Source organism: Microcaecilia unicolor, chromosome 2, assembly GCF_901765095.1.
Source record: "Microcaecilia unicolor chromosome 2, aMicUni1.1, whole genome shotgun sequence".
Classification (NCBI taxonomy): domain Eukaryota; kingdom Metazoa; phylum Chordata; class Amphibia; order Gymnophiona; family Siphonopidae; genus Microcaecilia; species Microcaecilia unicolor.
Window position 1 is genome coordinate 419,496,628 of NC_044032.1, and position 18,899 is coordinate 419,515,526.

The following is an 18,899-nucleotide window of genomic DNA, read 5'->3' on the forward strand; positions in this document are numbered from 1 at the left end:
CTTGCTGAGATAGTGACTGTGGCCCAGATGCACAAAACCTAATGAGCCAGCAACATGCTTTTTATACTGGTTGTAGACTTATTGAGCACGGAGTTCAGCGAGACATGCACAAAGGGGTTCTGTGGGCTCTTTTCCTGTCACGGTAGGAGCTAATAATAATTGTATGCAAAGTTTTTTTTTAAATTTTAACGAGCTAATTACTATTCAAATGTGCATTCCAAGAGATGCACAGAAAGGACTTGCCCACCTTTAGAATGAAATTTTTATGGGTGGTCAGCAGCTGTCGGTACTGCTGTTTCCTTCCCATTACCACTGGAATAGCAGCTGGTTAGATGGTTGAGGAGACCTGCGACATCTCTAGAGCCTGCTCCCCCCCCCCCCCCCACACTCGTCAAACATGCATGTGTAAAAGACCCCCCCTGAGTTTCAGCAAAGGTGATGCATCAGAATATCTGTTGTGAGTAGTCGTGACCAATATTCAGGCTCACCACTGAAACCGGAGGGACTTACAAATCACTAACCTCGCCACATACTCTCAAAGAGTGTGTGGGGAAAATAAACTAAAGTTAGATTTTTCCTGTTTTAGTAAGCACAAATTCAAATCTTTGGTTTAACAAATGCAGCATTTATTTGCATGTATTAAAATAACCATTTAAGTACTATCACTCTGCATAAAATTTCTTTTCTTTGCAAAATATTTCAACTATACATAACCATGTGAACACTTGTATGATTTTACTTCATTACAGAACTGTGTCCCACCCACAACCAGCTAGTACATATATCATTAAAACACTTAAAATATTCAAATCTCCCTTTCCTTCCCTTTTTCAAACTATAACATGTAAAATCACCCTGCAAGAAAATGATTCTTTGTGGGGGGGGGGGGGGGGGGGTTCTCTTCCTTTTTCAGTCACTTAGCTGCACGGCAAGCTTCAGATGGAGCAATTGCTTTCTTGCGTGGGGGCCCATTGATCGCTGTAATATTCTCCTTCCCTTCCGTATTCTTCTTCCTAAACCTCACACTCTTTAAAAAAAATAACTGGAAGCAAAACCTTATCTTCCTATCAGTTCTCAGCAACCTCAGTGGGAATTTTAATCAGGACTTAAATACTGTGGTCAGCTTTTCTAATTAAAATAAATTTAATTAAATATTCCCTTCTAAACACCTATACTGTACTGAAACTCCCTAATCTGAGGCGCTGCACTGCTTTGGTTGTCACTCACTCTACACCAGGTTCCATTTTCATTCAGGCAGTGAACATTCTATTCTGCTCTCTCTTGGTACATTGGATACAAAAACCCTCATAAACCATTTAACTCCTTTTTAAAATTTTAAATAAATGTTTTTCTCCCTTTTCACATCCAACCTCATTCAATCCCCCCTTCTGCTCACTCAAATCCAATCACCATTTGGCTTTCATTCTCTGTCAACCATCAACTCCCTTTACTTTATCTCAAACAGATTCTCCTGCACTTTCCCTTATTACCACACCTCTACCATACTCATTCACACACCTCAGTTCTGAGAATCCTATTTTTACCCTCAATTTATTCTCAGTTTTTCACCAGCACTCAGAGCTCAATCAGACATCACCTTTCCCCATCAAAGCAGCAAACTCCTCTAAACTGCCACTAACACCCGTTTCCTAGGAAACCCAGTCTTGGCTTGCCATTCCGAGCACTCCCCAGACAATCCCAAGCCTTTTTCAGAATTCCAAACCTTCCTGCTGACCAACGGAATGTTGGTCAGCCCTACTAAATCCCTATTATTAATACCTGCCCCAGCCTGTCCTGCTTCCCTAACCCGCAGGACTCCTTCTGAATGTCCAGAATCAGCCACAACTACCCAGCACTGCCAGTTCATCATCTTCTGGGGCCCAGACACACCCCAGAAAACCCAGGTAAGTATTTATTTATTTTTTTCCATTAACCCTTAGGTTACATTCACCCATGCTGAAAATGAATATTGTCCCCAATATTCTCTCTAACATTCCAACAATCATGAATTCCAAACAACAACTCCCCTCCTTTATTCATGCACATCCCAATCATTCACATCCACTTCTTAAAAAAAAAAAACATACAACCCCCATTTAGCTTACACAACCCCTTTAACTTCCAACTCTCCCAAAGAAAAACAAACCCTCTTTATTATTCTCATACAATCACCCCCCAAACCAGCTAACAGGGCCACTTTAAATATATTTTAACTAAACTTTTCACTTCATAAACAACTTTTAACTTTACAACAAAACAGTAATCATCATTTTTTTTCAAACAGTATTCCCTTGATTGAGAACACACTGTCAGTTTCCTTTTCAGGAACCGATAATTCAACATTTTTTTGTAATATTCTTTCCCTGAGTAGATGTCATTTCAGGTCCCCCCACTTCCAGATTATATTTTTTTCACCAGGCTCCTGTGAGCTGTTTTCTCCTCGTATTTTCCATTTCAAATTTTTTTTTTTTTTAATACATTTGTCTCAAAGAAAAGCAAAGGGAACCAAACTCACCTCCAGATGACCCACTTCCCATCTGGAATGAAACCCTTTTTTTTTTTCCTTGGTAAACAGCAGTCTTAATTCTTTATTTTTTCTTCAGTTGAGAGCTTCATCTCTCACAGCCAATTGTGGTAAATGTTGTGGGTAACTGGCTTCTGTACCATCTGGTGGTTCCTTCTTTCTTTTCTTAAAATTCCAACCACACCGATCCAATTCTCTTTTCAGCAACTTTATTACCCTTCCTATAGACGTTCCCCTCAGAGAAAATGCATTCTTTATACTCACTCCTCTTATCTGGTCGTACATTACTTCTGACCTTGTTTTTGACCTGTAGTAGTCACTTCCGATCTGCTTCTTCCCTTTGTTCCTAGGAATTTTCTTCCTTATTCCATTAGTATTCCACACTTGTACTAACTTTACCAATTTTTCAGACCCCGCTCCATCCTCACCAGCTTTTTCACACTCGACTTCACACATTTTATTCTCTGCCATAAAATTTATATCACTTCTTTCCACTTTCAATACTTTTCTCTCACTGGGACTCGATATTTGGAGCACATCTGCTTTCTCTTCTTTCACTTCCCCAGAATATACTTCACTTACAGCAGCCATCAACCCAGATTTCTCCTCAGTTACTTCAAAGGGACCTGCTTCTTTTATTTTTTGGAAGTCAAGATTCATTTTGTTCTGTTCCACATTTGTTACGTACAGTTCCTCCTGCAACTCTTCAGCCTGACCCAAGGTATCCATATCTGCATTCTCCTCCTTCCTCTCTTCCTTACACTGAGTATCTTCTGTTGGAACGCCAGCCTCCTTATTCTCAAACACCTCTTTTATTCCTTCTTCTGCAGAGACTTTTCTCTCCATACTGGGCATAGAGATATTCTCCAAAGCTGTCTCCTCAGCCTGAATCCGAGTCTCCATTTCTTTAGCTGACTCCAACCCTTGGCTCAAGATTTCTTGTGTATTTCCTGCAACTTGTTCCAACTGTTGTCCAACCGAATCCAACACCGAAGAGGTGTCACCGTTAGGCTTTTCACACTTGTTCACATTATCGGCACCTGGTTCCAAGACAGTCTGATACTGCATCAACAAGTATCCTTGACATAGAGATGCCTTTGCACAACCACTGTGCAACTCTGGTTTCTGAGAATCCTTAGGCACAACATTCTCTTCCATATTCAGCTTGTCTCTCCAAGAGGTTTCAGCAAATTCTTGCCATACCTTCTTAGGATGTTCCTCATTCAGCTGCCTCAGGTCTTGAGAGTATGCATTTTCTATTTTCTGTCCCTTCACTTCTCCTGGATCTAGAAAAGCGTTGCAATGCCAAATCTTATGTCCACGTTGCCCGCACCGGAAACAAGTCACAGGTCTATTTGGTCTCCAGGACCCTCTCACTGCAGACATGCCCCTTGGACCTTGTTGCAACACTGGATTATCAGTGCTGGTGTAGAAACCTCCTCTCCACCAATTTCTCTGGTCCGGATACTGTGTGTTCGACTTTTCACCGAGAAGTTCAGTGGACATGGTACGTGGAACATTTTCCTTTGGCCATTCGGGCACACTCTTCGTGAAAATCACAGGCTCTCCTTCCTCATCCAACTTTCCACTTAAATAAATGGTTTCCTTTGAAGTTTTTTCCTTTTTTTCACCAAACTTCTTTTTCCTCCACTGCAAATACTTCAGATACCTTTCGAATGTAATAAAGTAGGAATTGTAGTCATTGGTGTTCCGATTCCAATTCCGAAATTCTTCCAAGGTACCCTCCAAAACAAAATATGCTTCATGTTCCATCCTTGCTCAGGTCTAATGTCTGAGCTCAAACTCTCCCAAATCAATTTTTTTTCTCTTAGACTATAGACTTCCTTCAGGGTAGTGGTCATCTGGAAATAGAGCTTGCTTCCCCCTGCTTTCCTTCTACCCCACCCAAGCTAAGGCACATCCCACAAACTAAGGCACATCACTACTTCATTTTTTTAAATTGTAACAGCTTCATTGTAGTAACAGACATTCTAAAGGGAAATAAATGTTACTCCAACTACACCAGACTTTCAGGACTCAAAATTACTCACTTGAACCCCACAATTATGAAATTTGGTACCCCAAAACCAGGAAAAATCCTGCCGACTACGCCAAATGTAAAAGACCCCCCCTGAGTTTCAGCAAAGGTGATGCATCAGAATATCTGTTGTGAGTAGTCGTGACCAATATTCAGGCTCACCACTGAAACCGGAGGGACTTACAAATCACTAACCTCGCCACATACTCTCAAAGAGTGTGTGGGGAAAATAAACTAAAGTTAGATTTTTCCTGTTTTAGTAAGCACAAATTCAAATCTTTGGTTTAACAAATGCAGCATTTATTTGCATGTATTAAAATAACCATTTAAGTACTATCACTCTGCATAAAATTTCTTTTCTTTGCAAAATATTTCAACTATACATAACCATGTGAACACTTGTATGATTTTACTTCATTACAGAACTGTGTCCCACCCACAACCAGCTAGTACATATATCATTAAAACACTTAAAATATTCAAATCTCCCTTTCCTTCCCTTTTTCAAACTATAACATGTAAAATCACCCTGCAAGAAAATGATTCTTTGTGGGGGGGGGGGGGGTTCTCTTCCTTTTTCAGTCACTTAGCTGCACGGCAAGCTTCAGATGGAGCAATTGCTTTCTTGCGTGGGGGCCCATACGATCGCTGTAATATTCTCCTTCCCTTCCGTATTCTTCTTCCTAAACCTCACACTCTTTAAAAAAAATAACTGGAAGCAAAACCTTATCTTCCTATCAGTTCTCAGCAACCTCAGTGGGAATTTTAATCAGGACTTAAATACTGTGGTCAGCTTTTCTAATTAAAATAAATTTAATTAAATATTCCCTTCTAAACACCTATACTGTACTGAAACTCCCTAATCTGAGGCGCTGCACTGCTTTGGTTGTCACTCACTCTACACCAGGTTCCATTTTCATTCAGGCAGTGAACATTCTATTCTGCTCTCTCTTGGTACATTGGATACAAAAAACCCTCATAAACCATTTAACTCCTTTTTAAAATTTTAAATAAATGTTTTTCTCCCTTTTCACATCCAACCTCATTCAATCCCCCCTTCTGCTCACTCAAATCCAATCACCATTTGGCTTTCATTCTCTGTCAACCATCAACTCCCTTTACTTTATCTCAAACAGATTCTCCTGCACTTTCCCTTATTACCACACCTCTACCATACTCATTCACACACCTCAGTTCTGAGAATCCTATTTTTACCCTCAATTTATTCTCAGTTTTTCACCAGCACTCAGAGCTCAATCAGACATCACCTTTCCCCATCAAAGCAGCAAACTCCTCTAAACTGCCACTAACACCCGTTTCCTAGGAAACCCAGTCTTGGCTTGCCATTCCGAGCACTCCCCAGACAATCCCAAGCCTTTTTCAGAATTCCAAACCTTCCTGCTGACCAACGGAATGTTGGTCAGCCCTACTAAATCCCTATTATTAATACCTGCCCCAGCCTGTCCTGCTTCCCTAACCCGCAGGACTCCTTCTGAATGGCCAGAATCAGCCACAACTACCCAGCACTGCCAGTTCATCATCTTCTGGGGCCCAGACACACCCCAGAAAACCCAGGTAAGTATTTATTTATTTTTTTCCATTAACCCTTAGGTTACACATGCACACAGCCCTTCGCTCTCTCCTTCACCTCACTCTCCCTTGCTTCACTTTCTGCCTGCTTGCAGAGTTGATACCGGCTCACTGGCTTTACTGCCGCCAAGGGTCAGATCAAATCAAGCAGGTCAGTCTGCATGAAACTGAGTGTTCTTTACATTAGAGGAGACAGCTGGCTGCAATTAAAAAACCAACCAAAAAAAAAAGCTACACACTGCTTTCATATACGCAGCTTGTATGAAAGACGTCTGTAGCGTGTGCAGAGCAGCCACACTTAGCAATTGGCTGTTCTGCGCATGCTCTGGTGACTGATTGGCTCCCCCCTCCCCCCCCCCCCGGCGAGCTGCGAGCTGTTTTGCAAGCAGCTCATTTGCATCCAGTTTTTTTATTTGAGCATCCATTGCTATTTTCAACTTGGTAATTTTTACCAGGATGGAAATGTCAATCAGTGCTTTACCAGGACTTTGGTGCATCTTCCAGTAAGGGTGTCAACTGACTGACTTGCTGGGTGGGGCTAGGGGTGGCTGATTTACAATGGAGAAGTGAGACTGGGTGATGGCAGGGGATGGGAAAGAGATTGCTTTGTATTTCTGGCAGTGGTATTCAGGGGTGACTTAAAGGCCTGATTACTAAGCTTCCTTTCTGCTTAGATAAGGAAGAAGAAAATAGCCTTAGTGAATCAGGCCCTAAAGGATCTGGCATAGATCTGAGAAAAGAACCTCTTCTCCCCTCCCCCCCCCCCCCAATCCTTATTTTAGTGGAGACAATGGCAGTGAGAGGGGGGATGCTGAAAGATGTCTCAATCCTTGGCTACTACATTTTTAAGCTGACCCTTAAATCTAAAGAATTTATCAAGGCCTGCTCTGAACTTTTATCAAGTATTGGTTTCCCCTAATGTATATTTTGCAGATTTAAATGCTCTTTCTGAAGATCTCATGGCAGTATGCAATGAATGCTATGTTCAGAATTGCTGCTCACACTTCTATTTGTAGTCTCAAGATTCTACTTACTGTTTAACTTCAGAGCCAAAATCCGTAACAGTGGAAATGGTTAAGCTTCTGCACATCAGTGCTTACTTTATTGTACAAGTATTTTGTTAAGTCTATATGGAAGTTGGTGGTGCCACTGAGCGGGACCATATTTTGCCTTTCTGACTAAATTGCATGAATAGATTATAATTAGATTTATGATAAACAGAATGCTTTGACAGCTGTCACTGCAGTGCACATTTAATAATGATGCTTACTTGTACTTCACTGTAAAAAAATTTTTAGATGTACAAAATTTGCTGATCTGGAGGTGTTTGTGCAATCTGTTCCATTTTATCCTTCCTTCCTTTTGCTCTGGTTTTACCTAACATCGGAACAGATGACTTAAAAAGCATTCTTACAGGCAAAAGCATTTTCTGTTTGGGGTACTCCATTGTGGAATACCCTGCCTTATGATACACGAAGTGAGTTTAATTTCTTAAAATGACATAAGTTAGTTAAAGCCTATTTTTTTTTTTAGGCTAGTTTTTATATAACAGCTTATTTGTGACATTTGTGTGTTTTTGAATTGTAATTCACACAGGAGCATGACAGTGGGTGGATATAAATGTATTTTAAAAAAGGAGTTAATCAACAGAAGTATTCTGTAACAGAAATGCCCCATTTTAGGTTTTTTACCCATTGTCTCAAGACCAAAGCATACCTCTGTTCACAAAAAAAATGTTGAATAGCATGCCAAGCTCCACAGAGCGGGCTACGCAGACGTAAAGAGGAATCATATGGCCAGAAGAAAAGTTAAGGAAGCACTGTACCAAATTTTTAAAAGAGAGGGGACAAGACACACATGGTCTCATGATGGCACAGTATTCCCATACACCTCAGGGAAGGAGTTTGTAGATGTGGTTGCATACATAGAGACAAACAGTGTTCAGATAATTGTTGCTGGTTTTGGCCCTCTAGTTACCCATGAATTTCTCTTGCCATCTTCAGGGTTGTTCTGGTATTAGATGAAGAAGCTTCCATATGCAGAATAATTTTCAGTAGCACCAACTTGGATTTTTGCCACAATTTGGTCCCACTCATGTCTCTTCCTCCTGCTGTACTCTCTCCGTTCTGAGCTGTCTTAATATGAGAATTGCCTCAGCCCCCCCCCCCCCCCCTCTGCAAATAAATCCTCCTGTAACAGGTTAATCACACTGCCTGTGGATTCCTGCTCCTTCCCTACTCTTGACCACTTATGGATGAGTCCTCTCTTTATCCCACTCCCTCAGTCTCCTGTCAGAATAGACCTCCCTCAGTCCTGGACTCTAGCTCCCTCCATGTGCAGAAAAAAGCAGACATCCTTGCCATATAGGCTGCTGTCTTTTGTTACCTTGGCTGCTGTTTGAGGCTCTGAGCTCCTCCTTTGCTGCTGCTGCTTCTCATCCTCCTCTCATACTGATGGGCCGATGATCAGAAGCAAATGCAGGCGCTAGAGACTGTTAGTGCCATAATAGCGCCTGCGTTTGCTACCACCCTATGAGCAGAGCCCCCAAGCGCGTGAAACAATGCACTCGCAGGCTCTGAACACAACTAGCATGCAAATGCATGCAAAACAGGGTTCTTAGCGCAAGTAGCATGCAAATGTATGCTAAATGTATTCCTCCTCAATGACCAACGAGCAGCGTGCCAAACCCTATTCCAGCTTGCAGACCATTGGGGAGAAAAGGTGAGCCCTGTCCAGCATGCATTTGCATTCTAGCAGGCCCCCCATTCCCCCCAATGCAGCGCCCCCCCCCCTGCAGGAGCAAGAACCTCGACCCAATCCCCCCCCCCCCCCCCCCGAGACACAGGGGCCGGACCCTTACCCCCCCCCCCCCCCCCCCCGGACACAAGATCAGGAGGAGGGCTAGAGATCTCCCCCCTAGCATCCTCTCAAATAAATAAGAGCCCTGGTGGCCCAGTGGCCACCTCCCTCCACCAACGAAGTTAATAGCATGCATAAATTTGAACAGAGAGGTTCAAAGCAGGGGTGTATCTGGCCTCCGGCGGTAGGGGGGCCAGAGCCAGAGGGAGGGGGCACATTTTAGCACGACATCAGACTCCGAACTGGATTCAGCCGCTCAACTCCAGCACGTCGGCCACGGCGGACGAAGAACTTGAAAGACGTCACCTCGGGTTGGCTGGCGGGGGACCCCGCCAGCTGAAGAAATATTTTTAAAGGCCCAGGAGGAAGCGGACCTCGGTGCAAAAGTAAGAAACGGCAGCAGGGGAGGGCTGGCGGCGGGAAGGGAGCCAGGGAGAAATCTGCGGGGTCCCAGGCCCCTGTGGCCCCACGCAGATATGCCCCTGGTTCAAAGTGGTAAGAGGAGGAATTGATGTGCAAAACAATTGCATAAAAGCCCATCTGGTTCAAATCTTGGACCATTCCCAAAATACAGTTGAAGCTATAGAAGCAGTTGCTTAGCCTGCTTTTACACTCACTAAACTCCCCAACTCTGTAATCCCACTTATCACTTAGCTGCCTCCATTGATCCTAATTGAAATCCAAAATTGTTAATTCACCTAAATTCAAAAAGCATTTAAGTCTGTATACTCATGGGCTTCTTCCACTAATGTCTCAAATGATTTGCCAAATTCTCTGTTGGATTTGTGCCCTCATCCTAGACAAAAGCTGTTGTCAGACCCAGTCTTAAGATACCTTCCTCTGATTCTTCTCTGTGAAAATTACTTCCCAGTATCAAATCTGTTTTTTTATCTCCAAACTCACTGAAAAGGGTGTTTGATCAGCTCCTCCTCGTGTAGATCAGCTGTCTGTATTTCATCTGTGTCAAACTGGTTTTCAGTCTCATCATAGTACTGAAACCTACTGCTTAAGCTTTTATGAATGAGCTTCATCCTTTGATGCTGGCAGTGTCATTCTTGTAATCTCACTTGATCTCTCAGCCACATTCGATGTGATAAATCGCTCATTCTTAATAGCCCACCTACATACTATTGACCTTGCTGGCACAGTACTTAATCTTAATGGGTTTTTCTTTTATCTTAGTGCCTGGCCCTTTTCTGTCATCACCTCTTCTACAGCATCTGAGATGTCTCTTTCTTGTGGTGTCCCCTCTTCCTTCCTTGTGGTATCCCCCTCTAATATATTCGTGAGTCCACTGGCGACCTTAATACAAGATCATAATGTAAAGTTCTTTTTCTATGCTGATGACACGGTGTTAATTTTTCCCATATCACCAGTTTCTCTAAATTTAGGTCCATTGCAGGTCTGTCTCACTGCCCTATCATAGTGGCTAACAATGCATAGGTTGGTCCTAAATCCCAAGAAGACAGCTGGTTTGGGGTGAGTACCTGTAACCCAGCAAGCATCTCTCATTCCTCTGCTTTTTAATCTACTGATTCCTATAGTTGACCCCTTTTGTCATTTAGGGGACATTTTTGATTCTTGTCTTTGATAAACAAATTTTGCGAGTAGTCAAATCGGGCTTCCTTTCCCTGTGAAGACTCCATTCTGTTCAATTTTCTGCCCTCCATACCCTCACACGTTTGTTTAATCTCTCTATTGTAACTCTGTTTTTAGTTGGGATCCCCAAATCCCAACTATGTCATTTAGACCTTAAATTCTGCAGCACTTGCCTCTTATGTAGGGCTTGGAAGTATGATCATGTTCGCCCCCCCCCCCCCCCCCACCCCAAACTGATCAGGTTAGATTGGTATATTTATTTATTAGGATTGGTTACCAACACGACCACCTAAACTTCAGGAAATCATTGAAAACCCACCTCTTCAAAAAAGCTTATCCCACCGATCCAATCTAAACCCCCACACCCAGCAACACAACATAATCTTTGATCGTACTGGACAATTTAATATCCTCGACCCCATGACGCCTGATACACTTCTACCTGTGACCATAACACAACCTTGTATTTGTTATCAACTGTAATGGCAATCGCCTTTATGATACTTTGTAAGCCACATTGAGCCTGCAAATAGGTGGGAAAATGTGGGATGTAAATGTAACAAATAAATAAATATCCTTGGTTCAAAATTCTTTGTATTACTCATAAAGCATAAACTCATAATTGGATGTACATCGTCTTGTACTCCGACCCCTGAATAAAGCTCAAATGGTTCCTTTTACAAAGCTGCAGTAGTGATTAGTGGCGTGCCAAATGCAACAAAGCCCCTTCACTTCCATTGAGCTTCTTCGCATTTGGTGGATGGTAATCACTACTGCTGCTTTGTAAAGGAACCCTATGAGCCCACCAGAAATTTCGCTTTCTACTTATTCCCTGAACTGTAGAATGCTCTTCCTCCTTTAATTAGGTCTGAATTCTTTCACTAAATTAAAATACCAGTTATCTTTTGGGATCTCTTTTTCTAATCTTACGAGATTGTGCCTGCACGTGGATGCAGTTTCTTTATACTTTTAAAAGTTATTTTTAAAGACCTTCAGTTTTGTTTTTAATTATAGCATTATTTAATTTTATGATTGAGCTTTATTCTATTATTATTGGCGTTTTCTTTTCTTTAATAGTAAGTATGTGTTATAATTTGTAAACCGCTTAGATCTCTGTTTGAATTAGCAGTATATCAAATGATTAAATAAACATAAACATTCATTACACCTTACCCTACTCAAAAGTCTAATATATTTTGACAGCAGTCTGCATAAACAGCAATCGCTTCTCTATTGTAGTTAAAGGAACCAAGCCTTCAACCTGCATCTGAAATTCAACCAGTGATGACATCAGTTATAATCTCTGGTGCCTCTCTGGAACAATGGAGTGGAGGAGTGGCCTAGTGGTTAGGGTGGTGGACTTTGGTCCTGGGGAACTGAGGAACTGAGTTTGAGTCCCACTTCAGGCACAGGCAGCTCCTTGTGACTCTGGGCAAGTCACTTAACCCTCCATTGTAAGCCATGTAAGCCGCATTGAGCCTGCCATGAGTGGGAAAGCGCGGGGTAAAAATATAACAAAAAAAAAAATCTAGTATTTTTTTCTACCTTCTAGCAGCTGGTAGGTTGTGCTGTAGTGTTCTGTCCCTGGCCTAACTTCCCACTCTGTTGGTCATGGCTGCACAATGTGGTTGAGCCTAACTGCTGCTTCCAAGTCAGTGTCAGGACTGTACACGGTTGAGCTTGAAGCTTGGATCCGCAACCTCCTCCCCCCCCCCCCCCCCCCCCCCCCCACATCACACTCCTTAGTGCTTCTGGGTGATTCTTTGCTTGGTCCTGAGGGATCTCACCTCACCCTCCCTCTGTAGCTCCCAGGTACTTAACCCCCCACCTGTCCCTTCCACATTGGTACTCGGGTGGGGTGGGGAGCCTGCTTCCCCTACCCCCCTCGGGGTTTGTTTTAGTGGGAGGAGGGGGGAAGCTTTTTGGCTCCAGAGCTTGGCACAGTTGGTCTGACAGCAGTTGAAGTTGGATGGGGGTACCCAGTTTGGGTTCTAAGCAGTGTAGGACCGAGGGAAGGGTGCCTGAAGTGCCAATTCGGAAGAGGTGGGGGAAGACTCCAAAGTCATTTCAGACTCAGTCCACAGGGGAGCAGTCCCATGTGATCCGTCTATTTTGGCAAAAGGAGCTGTTTTGTCTGGTTACTAAGTCCTTTTCTGTGCTGCAAACTTTGGCTGTGGACCCTGTTGAGGGGGATCTGCTGCAGGAGGGCCTTGCTGGACTCCCTAAGCATTTTCTTCTCCACTGTGCTCTTATCTGCTTGATGATTGTAGAGTAAGAAAATCCAGGTGATCCCCTTAGAGGTGCCAGGACACTGGATCACCTTTATACCTTAACTTTGGAGGAGGTTGAAAGGCATTGGCCTTTTCCTAAGATAGATGCTCTGGTTATGGCGGTCACTAAGGCATCTGCTGTGCTGGTCCATAGGGGATCTACTCTGAAGGAGCTCTGTGACAAGAAGGTGGAGCAGCAGTTTTGCTTGGCCTTTTTCTGTGGGGATGTTCAGTATTCAGGCCATTTGTGGCGGTTATGTGGCAAGGGTTATGCTGTGATGGTTGCCTCCGCTCCCAGAGTCCCCAGAGGTGGGTCACCTGGAGTCAGGAACAGCCTTTTTGGCAGACGCTCTATATGATCTGGTCCACTTAGTATCCTGCTCATTGGCCGCTTCGGTGGTCGAATGCCAGTGGTTGTGGCTTCCAAAATGTTTTGAGTCTGCTGCTCTTTAGGGGGCAGTTGCTCTTTGGGGAGAACCTGGAGAAGCTGGTGAAGGACATGGGGGAGGCACGGCTTCTCTAACTCTGTGGCAGAAAGGCTCTCAGCATTCCTCTGTTTCCAAGGAGTGAGCTAGAGGGTCGGTGTTTTCAGCCCACCTGCTGCTGTACATCTCGGGGGTGGCCAGGGCAGGTCCTTCAGGCAGGGTTCCTTTCAAGGCCCCAAAAGAGCCGGCCCTGCTAGTGCCTCCAGCAGAGCCACTGCCCCTTTCTCTGCCCAGTGAGGGTATGCTGGTGGGAAGCAGGCTGTCTCTTCCAGGACGAGTGGGCCTGTAGCGCCTCGAATCAGTGGGTCTGGGAGGTATTCTCTGGAGTTTGCCCATCTGGTGTCCAATGCCTTCATAGACTCGCCCTTCAGTTCTGTTCTGAAGCAACAGGCTGTTGCATCCACTCTGCAGCCCCTGTGTGCTCTCGGAGTGGTGGAGCCTGTGCCTCCGGCAGAGCGCAGCTGGAAATGGTACTCCACTTGTTTAGTCATCCTAAAGAAACGTGACTCTTTCCATCCCATCTTGGACCTCAAAAGGGTCAAGGCTTGCCTCAGGGTCCAACATTTTCAGATGGAGATGTGCTTGGTTATAGCCTTGGTGCAGCCTGGGGAGTTCTTGACTTCCCTGTACCTCACAAGGCTTATCTGTATTGTGGATCATCACAGGAGATATCTGCGCTTCTGTTTGTTGTGCAAGCATTTTTTGTTTTGGGCCTTGCTACAGTGTCACACGTGTTTTCCAAGGTGGTGCTGGTGGCAGCGCATCTTCGGCACCAGGGGGTTCGGGTATACCCATATACAGATGATTGGCTGAATTGGGGCAGACTCAGCAGCAGGGGCCTGTCAGGCCACTGATCAGTTCATCTGTCTTCTGGAGTCCCTGATTGGGTCATGAATCATCCTAAGAGCCATTTGTTTCCGTCTCTGGTTCTGGAGTACCTGGGAGTTTGCTTCAACACGTGCCAGGGGATTGTGTTTCTCCAAGAGGAGCAATCAGAGAAGCTGCGGGCACAGAAGTGCCAGTTGTGCAAGCTTCCGAGGCCCAATGCCTGGGACTACTTGCAGCTTCATGGCGGTGACTCTGGAAGTGGTGCCTTGGGTGAGCTCATATGCACCCTCTGCAGTGGGTCCTGTTCCAGTGGGCTCAAGCCTCTTAGGATTTGTCTTCCACTTCTGCTGAGGGCCAAGCTGTCTGGCCTGGTGGGACAGTCTGGTGAACCTGTTGGGGGAAGGGGGGGTCCCGGGGGTCCCTCTTGATCCTCCTTAGTGGGTGTTGTTCATCACAGATGCAAGTCTCCTCGGCTGGGGAGGTTACTGTCTGGGGCGAGTAGCACAGAGCACCTGGTCTATCAACTGCCTGGAGACCCGGGTGATCTGGTTGGCTCTGCTGGAATTTCAGCTGCCTCTGGAAAGGAAAGCGATCCGAGTAATGTCTGACAATATAACGACAGTAGCATACATCAACAGGCAGGGCAGAAACTGGAGGTGGCGAGCTTCTGCCGCTGATTGGAAGCACATCTGCAGGTTCTTTCAGTGATCCATGTTGCAGGCGAGGACAATGTGCAAGCAGACTTTTCTCAGTTGCTCTCTTCTGGATCCGGGAGAGTGGGAGCTGGGGCAGCAGGCCTTTCAGCTCATAGTGGACTGCTGTGGCCCTCAGTTTGACTTGACGGCCTCGTGAGCCAATGCAAAGGCAGAGTTCTTCTTCAGTTGATGGTGGAACCTGGCTTCTCAGGGGATAGATGCCCTAGTTCAGCCTTGGCTGACAGCAGTGCTGCTGTGTTTCCTCCATAGTCTCTGGTAGGCCAAGTATTGCACAGGATTGTGTGTCATCCTCATTTGGTCTTGCTGGTGGTGCCAAGTTGGTGCTGCAGACCTTGGTACACGTATCCCCAGCGCCTGCTGGTAAGAGACCCCCCCCCCCCTTCCCTGGGGTCGGGGGCTTTTTCAGCAGGCACCGATACACATGGAGGATCCGGATCCCTTTTGGCTTATGCTGTGGCCATTGAAAAGTGGTGCTTGAGAAGCATGGGTTTTCTCCACAGTGATTGCTACCCTACTATAGTCCAGGAAGACCTCCATGTCCCTGGCTTACATCGTGGTTTGGCAGGTTTTTGAGCCCTTTTCCACTGGAGGGCTCAGGTTCCCAACATTTTGTGATTCCTGCAGCAGGACCTGGAGCAGGGGCTCATGTTGAGCTCCCTGAGGGTCCAAGTGGCAGCGCTTTCAGGAAAAGGTGACGGGCACCTCTCCTGGCTTTGCACATGGAAGTGTCTTGTTTTCTGAAGGGAGTGGCACACGTACCCCCCCCCCCCCCCCCACTTTGTCCTTCCTTTCCTTTGTGGGACCTCAGTTTAGTTCTCTGGGTGTTTGTCGAGGGTGCAGTTTGAGCCCTTGCGCTCCGCTTCCATCAAGGAGCTCACACTTAAGATGGTGTTTCAAGTAGCAATTGCCTCTGTTCAGAGGGTCTGGGAAATTCAGGCCTTGTTGTGCCAGGACCTGTGTCTGTCCTTTGCGGAGAACTCAGTGTCCTTGTGTACGGTCCCATCCTTTCTGCTGAAGGTGGTGTCTCCATTCCATCTGAATCAGGAGGTGTTTTGCTCTCCGGGGCAGGAGGTTCTTCTCCTATAGACTGTAGGCTTCACAAACTGGATGTCTGGATGGCGCTTCTCCGGTACCTGGAGGAGACTAGTGATTTTCACCCCACTGATTGCATATTCATGGTCCTCTGAAGGATCAGGCGGCCTCCATGGCGTCTATTGTGAGATGGATTGAGGTGGCTCTTGAGTCCGCCTACATCCATATGGGTCATCCAGTGCCTCCAGAACTGAAGGCTCACTTGACCAGGACTCAGGCGGCATCTTGGGCAGAGGCCCAGGCTGTTTCGTCTGAGGAGATTTGCAGAGCGGCGACATGGTCTTTGCTTCATTCCTTCATTAAGCACTACCAGCTGGATGTTCAGATTTTTGGCAGAGCAGTTGTTCGGGTAGCCTTATCTTCCCTTGCCCATTATGTCTAATTTGGTACATTCTGCTGATTCAGAACAGTATAAACTGACGCTAAGAAATGTCTTATCTGATCATTTTCTTTTCTTTAGCCAGCATCAACTGAAATTCCGCCTTGGAAGGCTTCAGCCCGGGCTTCTGTGTATGCTCTGTTTCTTTCCGATTGGAAGTAGTTGAAGTGTAAGATTCAATTCTAATTGGCAGCCATACAGGGTTCCCATGATATGGTTATTCCCTGGTATATGCAGCAGAGGCAAAGCCAGACCTCGATTTGGAAGGGAGCATGAGGCCAAAGTGAGGGAGGCACATTTTGCCACACTTCCCCACCGCTCTTGATCCACGCTTAAACCCCTACATACCTGGGCTGGCGGGGGTCCCCAAGCCCCTCCAGCAGAAGCTTTCCTGCAGCAATATTCACCACCGGCCTGCTTTCCCGCCCAGCCGCGCATGCTCGTTTTTAGTGAAATTGAACATGTGGGGGGAGTGGTAGTACACATTGAGTTTGAAAATGGGCCAAAGCAGATTGTGAGTTCCAGAGAAATAAGCTCCCCTCAAAAATTGCCCAGTGCATCTTTATGGGAGGAGTTGTTCAGCGTCTGTAGCATAGATACTTTAAATAAAGTGAAACATAGCAATTAGGAGATTCTTTCATTCAAACTGCCTCTCCCTCTTCTTCGCTCTCCCTGATCTTCTAGTCTGTCCAGCTGTCCCCCACAGACACAACACACAAAAACAAACAACAAGGGATATTTGCACATTCACACACAAACATAGATACATACAGAGGGATTTGAAAGGATTCTATGGGCAGTGTTCTGCATGTTTTTCACAGTTATTTTCCCTTTCAAAGATCTTGGTCTCTGAATGGAACAGTATAACATGGGGCAGGCTGATAGAGGATACTGGGCTCAATGAGCCATTCCTTGTCATCTGGATGCACCATTCTGAACAAGTGGGTGTTTATCCCCTACTACCAGCAGATGGAGGTAGAGAAAAACTGATCTCTTCCTGTGAACTCGCTGGTATAAACTGCTGGTGCTCAGTGGAAAACTCCAATATTTTCTCTACCTCTAGCAGATGGTAGGTTGTTCACCCTGGTATTCTTGATCCCTGGCGTAGCTTTCCGCTCTGGTGACAGAGGCTGCTTAATGAAGTAGAGCCTAATGGTTGCTCCCAGGTTACTCGATCATCAGGCTGGACCTGGTTCAGAGTGGAACTGTTCTCTACTGCCCCCAGCCACACTTTTTAGCATCCATTGGTGACGTGCTTAGCTCATCCCTGTGCGGCTTCTGGGGGGGGCGTGGGTCCCCATCCCCATAAGAATATAAACGTTGCTGTATTGGGACAGTCTGAAGGTCCATCAAGCCCTGCATCCTGTTTCCAACAGTGGCCAATCCAGGTTACAAGTACCTTTCAAGATCCCAAAACAGTACAATACATTTTATGCTGCTTATCCTAGAAATAAGCAGTGGATTTTCCCCAAGTACATCTTAAGAGTGGCTTTTTCTTTTAGGGAGTTAGCCAAACCTTTTTTTAAACTCTGCTAACTACTTTTACTGCATTCTCTGGCAATTAATTCCAGAGTTCTAGGCATCGGTGTGTATTATAAAGGAACCTTCTGATACTTGAGTATCAGTTGCATACTGGAGTTTTTCACTGAGCACCAGCAAGTTATACTGATGAGCTCACTGGACGAGATCAGTTTTTCTCTACCTTAATCTGCTGGTAGGAGGAGAACACTCGATCAGAACGGTGCAGCTGACTAAAGGAAAGAATTATCAGGTAAGTCATAATTTCACCTTGTCTGTTTCAGACAGTCGCCAGTCTTTGCTTGTTCCTTGAAGTACGATGTAGTGATATCAGTCTGGCTAATTGTCTATGAACCTTCTCTCCAGAAACATGTCCAGACCTTTTTTTAAACTTGGTGATACTGTCTTGACTATATTTGTCTAAAGCTTTTCTTTTTTTTTTTTTGTTTGATTGATTGAAAACATACTTTTATTTAACTCTAGTTACCTTTTTTGAATTTCTCTGTTAATTTTTGTACACTTGGATAACTCTGTGGACTCTTCTCTATGTTTAAGCCTTTGCTCATAAGGGAATTGTTCAGTCTTTTGTCATTTTTTCTTAAATGGTTTTTTCTGCATTTTGCAGATGATTTTAGAAGCTTTGATAGCCTGATTCACAACAGTGATTTATTCCCTTTTGTATGTGTTCACTGAACAGATAATCTAAGTGATGCCTTGAAGAAACTGAAACTAACAGCTGCGGATAGTACTTCAGATAGTTTGGAAGGCTGTTTGGATTGCTTGCTCCAAGCTTTGGCTCAAAACAGTAAGTTCAATTATATCACTTTTTATGTATGGTGAGAATAATAACAGGAAATTTCAAAACCATCCGGGAATGTAAAACCTTTGAAGTTAAAATGATGAAATATTTTGGCACTCACTAGACAGGACTTACAGATCGGTTTCCTATTGCATTATAAACCATAAAATGATACTGCTTTGTCACCTTCTGATCACCTATC

General features: G+C 44.8%; 1 protein-coding gene across 2 annotated transcripts in view; it reads left to right on the forward strand.

The window, feature by feature from the left end:
• RAP1GDS1 (Rap1 GTPase-GDP dissociation stimulator 1) overlaps positions 1-18,899 on the forward strand; it is a 222,491-nt gene that overhangs the window by 32,606 nt on the left and 170,986 nt on the right. For both annotated transcript variants that reach the window (XM_030190713.1, XM_030190714.1), the window contains exon 2: positions 18,596-18,703. In XM_030190713.1, the coding sequence (XP_030046573.1) occupies positions 18,596-18,703 (108 nt within the window). The remainder of the gene's footprint in view (positions 1-18,595; positions 18,704-18,899) is intronic.